The sequence below is a fragment of the Vanessa cardui genome, chromosome 13 (genome assembly GCF_905220365.1).
Source record: "Vanessa cardui chromosome 13, ilVanCard2.1, whole genome shotgun sequence".
Taxonomy (NCBI): Eukaryota; Metazoa; Arthropoda; class Insecta; order Lepidoptera; family Nymphalidae; genus Vanessa; species Vanessa cardui.
This window is the reverse complement of record NC_061135.1, coordinates 547,121-555,807: the sequence shown is the minus strand read 5'-3', so window position 1 is coordinate 555,807 and position 8,687 is coordinate 547,121. Positions and strand designations below refer to the sequence as shown.

The 8,687-nt window shown below is 41.3% G+C and overlaps 1 protein-coding gene across 1 annotated transcript; it reads left to right on the top strand.

Annotated features, from left to right (window-relative positions):
• Nucleotides 1–2,021: 2,021 nt before the first annotated feature.
• Nucleotides 2,022–5,168, top strand: LOC124534918. Its single transcript, XM_047110962.1, has one exon. It carries the CDS (start codon nt 2,022–2,024, stop codon nt 5,166–5,168), a length of 3,147 nt encoding a protein of 1,048 aa, XP_046966918.1.
• Nucleotides 5,169–8,687: the final 3,519 nt, after the last annotated feature.

The window sequence follows — 8,687 nt, the reverse complement described above, 5'->3', positions numbered from 1 at the left end:
AATGTTTTAAATAACTCGAGTTTGCAAAATGGATATTAAGTTCTGAGCTCTTTACTTCATATTGAAGAGACGTTTTATTAAGCGAGTTGTTATCATACTGATAATATAGGAGGTGGTAGAACAAATATATGCTCTCATGTGCAGTTTTTTTTACATATTTATATATAATAGGCGTTTGTCTTCCATCTCACCTGATGGAAAGTGTAGATGCAGATGAAGGTACACGCCCATCCAAAAGAAACCTGTTCACTCTACTTAATGGCTCCGGAGTTCAATTTATCAGGAAAAATAGATGCAGGCAGTTCGTTCCAAATCTTAGCGACTCTTACCAAAAACGAGCTGACAAATCGTTTAGTTCGTTATACTTTTGGGTATGTCATCAATGAATGGATGAAACTTTTGTCTGCACCTTGTAGTTATTTGATGATGATAAATATAAGATCTTCATGTGTCATATTATGATGATAATGTCGCTCTGACCGCTTTTCTAAAAATCCCTATAGGCACCGTGCAGAAACAATAGAGGGCGTAATAATCCCGACAGTAGAGACACCGTGCGAGTAAAAAAAGAAACTTCCCAGACACATTGGTGGCAGGCTGGCAGCTGTCAAGTCTGTAAATATGATTTTACAATGATCAAAATTATAAAACATGGTTTTTTACCAATTAACAATGATCGGCAGCGTGGTCAAAATGTATTAAAAGGCCAGAAGCTATTCGAGTCAGGACATGTTTTCGATGTCACAGAAACATTTGGACAAGAACAAGAAACAGTAGTAACTGGAAAAATTGTAGGTACATACAATGGGTGTTGAGAATTTTCGAATTTTCTTTTGCCAATAAAATGGGCGCTGCAGATGGTGGTATTTTTAGATGGGAACCAGTTATTTGGATGTCTACTAAAAGAAACAACGGTTATAGGTTAGATTCAACGATCGACGAAAATTAAACTGTCTTCCATAACAGTTAACCCACAAATTTGGTGATTTTTATATAAATAAAATCAAATAGTACTTTTTAAATACTTGAAGGTATACTTACGTGTACGTTCAGAGGGTGGATCTACCAGGTATCTGTCCGATAGTTGGTTGGAATCACTACGGGTACGCGACCCCGGACTGCTCTAGCTACTAGTGTCACATTCCAGTATCCTCCGTGATCACAGTATCCTTACCCCTCTCCTGGATTCTCTGTCTCCAAAAATTATCGCTGCGTCACGCCCTTGTTCCCATGTCATTCCCTTCCTTTGTTTCCTTGCCTTCCGGCATATTGGACGTAGTAGAGTAACAGCGTCGCTCTCTGCTAGCCGACTTTCTATTTTGAAAGTAACAGACTGTCGTTAAAATCTTTGTTCTCTACAAACTCTCATCAGTAGCTATAAGAAGCTGTAATAACATCGCAGCGGCTACGTTCTTCTTCCTCACGTCGGCTCGTGAAATAAAACCTGATGAGGGGAGGGCTGTGACCCCACACCAACACAGACGTCAACACCTTGTCAAAAAAGAAGGAAAACTAACATTAAACCCGGAGTGGCGCCACCGTTTAGCACCACACGTATTGACCCGTCATTCCTGTGGATCCTGCTGGGGTGGAGGAGAGGGTGGCATGGGTACTGGGTAAGCCCGTGCTGCCATAAAGTCGCCTGACCCAGGCGTAGCAGCATCTGCGAAGAGGACACTTCGCTCACCTGTCTTGCAGGTGGAAAACAACACGGAGAGAGGCAGTCACCGGTTATAAGTCGGCACGAATAGGCGTAAGTGCGGGCGCCAGGGGCCACTCTTGACAGTAGGAGGATCCATCGTAGATCCATTGATCAGCTACCGCCTGCTCTAAGTCGGGCAGCCCCCGATCAATAAGGTACTGATCCGCCTCAGCGTTAACTCGTTCCGCCTGGGTGAACGGAACACAAGCCTTACAGCTGGACGTTGACGCTGTGACATTAACCACCCACTCAAAGGAAAAATCCCAAAGCCCATAACAACGCTGCTTACATGCGCTTTGCGACATGGAATGTCCGAACTATGAGGACAGGCTTCCTGAACACCTACGGAAGCCCCGATTGCGCCCAAGAACTGCGCAAAACTTACAGTATCGACGTGGAGCTCAAAAGGCTCAATATTGATATTGTAGCCTTACAAGAGACCAGAACCGAAGACGAAGGATCTTTGCGTGGAGCTAACTACACTTTTTACTGGAAAGGCAAGAGTTCCTCAGAAACACGAGAGCATGGTGTAGGTTTCGCGGTTCGAAACCAACTCATCAACGCCATAGAGACACCTGTAGGCGTTTCCGAGCGGATTATGTTCTTGCGTCTAAACACAAAAAGCGGCTTTGTCACTCTAATTTCCGCTTACGCACCAACGCTTAATTCAAAACCAGAGACCAAGGACCAATTCTATGACCAGCTCGAAGAGACAGTACGTAGGGTAAATCCAACTGAGAGACTGCACATTTTGGGTGATTTTAATGCTCGCGTCGGTCAGGACACATCAGCCTGGCCTGAATGCCTCGGTGCACACGGCATAGGTAAGCTAAACGACAACGGGCAACAATTGTTGGAGTTTTGCTCAAAGCACCAGCTGTGTGTCACCAACACCTTTTTTAAAGGCAAAATGATGCGGAAAGTCTCGTGGATGCATCCTCGATCTAAACACTGGCACCAATTAGACCTTGCTCTGTCAAGAAGGAGGGACCTGCGGGAAACGCTCCACACGCGGGCGTTTCACAGTGCCGATTGCGACACCGATCACAGTCTCGTTGCTACTAAAGTTCGACTTGTCCCCAGGAGAGTCCATTCTTCCAAGCCGCTCGGTCGAAAAAAGATAAATCTTTTTAAGACTCGTGACATGGAGGTAGTGGAATCTTTTGGGAGACTTGTCCGTGAAGAAGTTGCAACTTGGGACAGTACGGCATCAGCGCAAGTCGAATGGGAAAAACTGAAGTCTCTTCTGACTGACACTGCAGGAAAAGTGTTTGGGTATCAAAAGATAAAATCTTACGACTGGTTTCTAGAAAACGAAGAGCACTTAGTTCCCTTGATTGACTCAAAACGCCAAGCCGCTTTAAATTTTCGCCTCAACCCTTGCGATGCGACGCGTGAAGATCTCACGAAGGCAAAAGCCGCACTCCAGCGCAGCACGCGCTTTTTTGCAAATGCGTATTGGACGGAGCTTTGCCAAAGCATCCAAGCGTGCGCAAGCGCGGGGGATACTGGCGGGGTTTACGCAGGCATCAAAAGAGCTCTTGGACCTACACCAAAAAAGACGGCACCTCTCAAAGAAATCGACGGTTCTGTTATAACAGACAGCACTCGTCAGATGGCAAGATGGGTAGAACATTACAAGGTTCTCTACTCGTGCCCAGTTGACATTAAGCCAGATGCGGTGGAGCTTGTCCCGAAACTGGCAACTTGGCACGAGCTAGACGCCGCACCCACCGTAGAGGAACTTTATCTGGCCGTCAAGCAGCTCAAATGCGGAAAGAGTCCTGGTAAAGACGATGTTGTCACCGAAGTCGTCAAGCTTGAGTGCCTCTTGCCCATCCTCCACAACCACCTGGCTAAGTGTTGGGAAGAAAACTACGTCCCTCAGGATATGCGAGATGCTAACATTGTCACTCTTTATAAAGGCAAAGGCGACCGCGGCGACTGCAACTGTTACCGCGGAATATCTCTTCTAAGCATCGTCGGTAAGGCCTTTGCTAGGGCCATTTTAGGCAAACTACAAAGGCTCGCCGATCGCGTATACCCTGAGGCACAATGTGGTTTTAGGTACCAACGGTCAACTGTCGACATGATATTTTCACTCAGACAGCTACAAGAGAAGTGTAGGGAGCAACATACACCCCTAGTCGTTGCATTTGTAGACCTAAATAAGGCCTTTGACTCCGTGAGCAGAGAGGGGTTATACTCGGTTCTTGTCAGAATTGGATGCCCCCTGAAACTCCTAAGGATAGTGCAATCGTTCCACGAAGGTATGGAAGTCACAGTCCTGCACAATGGCAACATATCTACGCCATTTGACGTACGCTGTGGCGTTCGTCAAGGTTGTGTACTGGCCCCTACCTTGTTCGGAATATTCTTCTCGGTGCTTCTGAAGGTTGCTTTTGGGGATGAACAGCAGGGCGTCCACTTACACACGCGAACTGATGGTAAGCTGTACAACATCTCAATGCTCAAGTCCAAACGCTACAGGGAGGACCTATTTGTAGATAGTCTTCTCTTCGCTGACGACGCTGCCTTTGTTGCTCATGACCAGGCTCAACTCCAGAACCTAATAGACAAATTTGCCAGAGCTTGCCACCTTTTTTCAATGTCCATAAATTGTAAGAAGACCGTTATTTTAGCGCAAGGATGTTTAGAACAACCAGTCATCTTGCTTAACGGCGAACCTCTACAGGTGGTTAACAAATTTTGCTACCTTGGGTCGCAATTGTCGAGCAATCTCTCGCTTGATGCAGAGATCGACTCCCGCATCGGCAAAGCAGCCTCCACGTTCGGGAGGCTCCGTTCAAGGGCTTGGGACAACAGACACCTTACGGTAAAAACGAAAATGCTTGTTTACCAATCATGTGTCCTAAGCACACTCTTGTATGGAGCAGAAACGTGGACAACGTACGCAAAACAAGAACGCCGACTGAACACATTTCACTTGCGCTGTCTTCGAAACATTCTGGGCATCACGTGGAAGGATCGAGTGACAAACGAGTCTGTCCTAGGCGAGGCACAACTGCCTAGCATCACGGCCATTCTAAAAAAAAAACGGTTACGGTGGCTGGGACACGTGCATCGAATGGAGCACATTCGTCTGCCAAGGCAAATACTGCTGGGACAGGTTGCGGATGCGAAAAGGTCTGTTGGGCGGCCTATGCTCCGTTACAAAGATTGCGCTAAGCGTGATATGGTTGCGTTTAACATCCCTAGCAGCCGATGGGAGGAACTGGCCGAGGACCGTGCCAAGTGGCGACGTCTTATTCACGCAGGTCAATCAAAGCATGACGATGCCTGGTTTAAAGTTTTTAAGGAAAAACGCGTTAGGCGTCATGAGCGGGCTTCAAACCCCCGCCCACCCGGGGGCGCATACACTTGTCGGGAGTGCGGCCGAAGGATCCTCTCTCGCATTGGTCTCTTTAGTCATGAACGCAAGTGCTGCTTAAATCATCTGTCATAGATGCAGAGGCCTATATAAAAAAACTTACGTGTGTTTTATAACTGCATTTATCCATTTCACTCTTTTATCCCTAAGCCATGGCATGTGAGTACTATTATTATTATTACTGAAATTGAGGATAAAAGTTTTAAATATGAGTCAAGAGATGGCAGAATCATCGCTACGCACGGTGCCTATAGTAGTTCAGGATTCAAAGATTTGTACCTTTACGTTGAGCCACTAAACAAAGGGGGCATTCGATGTTTAGATTATGACGATTTACCTGTTTGTACCTGGGAACTAGAGCTGAGATGGCCGCGGGGTTAGAACGCGTGCATCTTAACCGATGATTTCGGTTTCAAACCTAGGCAAGCACTACTATATATATATATATGTGCTTAACTTGTGTCATCTCGTGCTCGGCGTTGAAGGAAAACATCGTGAGGAAACCTGCATGTGTCTAATTTCATTTAAATTCTGTCACATGTGCATTCCACCAACCCGCATTGGAACAGCGTGGTAGAATATATTCCCAACCCTCTTCTTAAAAGGACAGGAGGCCTTAGCCCAGCAGTGGGAAATTTATTGGCCGCTACTTTATTTTACTTTACTTTACCTGGGAACTCCATTGTTGTATTAAATGAAATGTATGAAAAATATAGGCAACCTATATTTTTTCAATTACTCGTGAAATATTATCTCATTTGATACTCGGTTTTTGGCAATAACAAATCGGGGAAGTTGATCAAAAAAGGGTTAATTAAAGTAAATATTATTTTACAGTATCGATTCGTTGTTTAGCTTAGTTTATATACTAGCGACCCGCCCCGGCTCTGCACGGGTGCAATACTGATACTAAATATACTACAGAATTTGTTAATTTACGACATGACATTATAAACTTCTAAAATGATAAGTGTTTCTTTAATATATCTTCGTAAATATGATCACGTTTCTGAATTTCGTAAAAAGCTCAAGTGGCTCCCAATCCGGCTTCGCAGGAATACTCACATCCTTCAACTTCTGTACTGTATTCTGTTCAATCCGTCTTCTCCTTCATATCTAAAAGAACGTTTTCAATTTCTCAGTTCTTCACATAGCCATAATCTTCGTTCTGAAGAGAATTTGGTTTTAAAATACCACCCCATACAACATCTTTTTATAGTAACTCATTTACAGTCCATTCAATTCGTCTTTGGAACTCTCTTCCACTAGAAGCAAGACGTGCACCAACTATTACTTCTTTTAAAAAAATGATAAAAGAGCACTATCTTGCTTCATGAAGAAATACTGTAATTAAATATTTTATTTATTATGTAAGTATCTATAGTATGTAAATGTATATATTTATAATGTGTATGTATATTATATTATTATATAATTATATATTTATGGAATTTTTATTTATGTATCGTATATATACACATATATATATATAAATATATATATATATATATATTGTATCTATTTTTTTTATGTATTAAATAATTTGTACACCCCTACCATCCTATCTCTCTCCTCTACCAAAGGTTGCCTGGAAGAGATCGCTGTTTTAGCGATAAGGCCGCCTATTATACATTTTTCTTTTCTTTGTTTTTGTAAAATTGTTCCTATTATTTTTGTCTATATTGGTGTGTAATAAAGAGTATATAAATAAATAAATAAATATATCGTCCACGTATTATATACGAAAACCTCCCTCTCAAATCACTCTATTTATTAAAAAAAAAAGACGTATCAAAATCTGTTGAGTAGTTTTAAAGATTTAAGTATACAAAAGGACATAGGGACAGAGAAAGCGATTTTGTTTTATACTATGTAGTGATTATCTAACAAATATCTTTATCAATAACAGATAAGTGTTGATTATAATTAATATCTTGCAAGTATGACGATTAGCTAACAAGATTGTAGATCCCAAAAACTTGCTGTAAAATCATTGGTCAGGCAAATAAAAATAAGTGCTTCTTAGTACTTCACAGTACCGGTTTGAATTAAGGAAGTCTTGGGCTCGAAAAGCGCGTTAAGAAATTAGTCCTTAACCGTAAAGTCTTTCCACAAATGTCAGTTTTTTCGATTATAAGATTATGAATGTCAGAAATGTATAAGAGAGTGAAACGGAGTTTGTGCATGCACTTGTGTATTGTAACTTTTCTTTTTTATATACTTTTATTTATTTCTTACTATAATAAGGCCTTGAGGTTGATAAGAAGATAATTTATTTAGTATCCATTTTTTTATGGTAAAGGTAGGCGGACGAGCATATGGGCTACCTTATGGTAAGTGGTCATCGTTACCCATAGACAATGACGCTGTAAGAAATATTAACTATTCCTTAAATCTTCAATGCGCCACTAACCTTGGGAACTAAGATATTATGTCCCTTGTGCATGTACTTAGACTGTCTCACTCACCCTTCAAACCGGAACACAACAATACTGAGTACTGTTGTTTGGCTGTAGAATAACTGATGAGTAGGTAGTACCTAACCAGACGTGCTTGCATAAAGCCCTTCCACTAAGTCTCCATTTGTTGGTTAATATAGGTTTGTAGTTTAAAAGAATCTACTTGACTAATGATATAACAAACATACGCTTGCTTATCCATAACCAAAGTCGGCCAACTATTACGGCTAGCCTCACTATTATCACCGTTTTTGGAAATGCTTTTCGTGGTAGGCTAATGGTCCACCATTGTGTGTAAGTCAGTTGATAGATGCGCTTCAGAATAATACGTCTACTCTCTACGGAAGTATTCCATTTCAAGGACATCGAATACTTCCATATATAGTATTTCTAGGAGGTTCAATACACTACCAGAACTAAACTGGGTGTATACCCAGAAAACCGGTGTGCACACCACTCGACCATGGAGGTCGTCAAAAATTAAGTAACCTGCCGTATTTAACAATTATTATTTTTTTAAATATTTTAACAATTGAAACTGTAAGTATTTACAGTTTCAACAATTATTATTTTTTTAAATATTTTAACAATTGAAACTGTAAGTATTTACAGTTTCAATTGTTAAAATATTTAAAAAAATAATAATTGTTAAATACGGCAGGTTACTTAATTTTTGACGACCTCCATGGTCGAGTGGTGTGCACACCGGTTTTCATGGGTACGCCACTCCGAGATCCCGGGTTCGATTCCCGGCCTAGTCGATGTAGATTACCATTAGTTTTCTAAGTTGTCTTGGATCTGGGTGTTTGGGGTACCGTCGTTACTTCTGATTTTCCATAACACAAGTGCTTTAGCTACTTACTTTGGGATCATAGTAATGTATGTGATGTTGTCTCATATTTATTTATTATTTATTTATTATTTAATACAAGACACCATCAATGATAAGAAGTTTGGACTCAGTATTTATTTGTTTATAGGCAAGATATACTCGTATATACATTTTATTAATTTTATCGTAATTTATTTACATTTTCTTTAATTGGAATAGTAAAAAAGTAACTATGGAATACCTTGCCGGTTCTCCTCTGTAAAATCTATTTCCATAAACGATGGTATCTTTACATTTAATTAA

Bases quoted from the DNA above. Each gene is read 5' to 3' on its own strand.
- LOC124534918 (XM_047110962.1), top strand. From the start codon at position 2,022: ATGAGGACAGGCTTCCTGAACACCTACGGAAGCCCCGATTGCGCCCAA.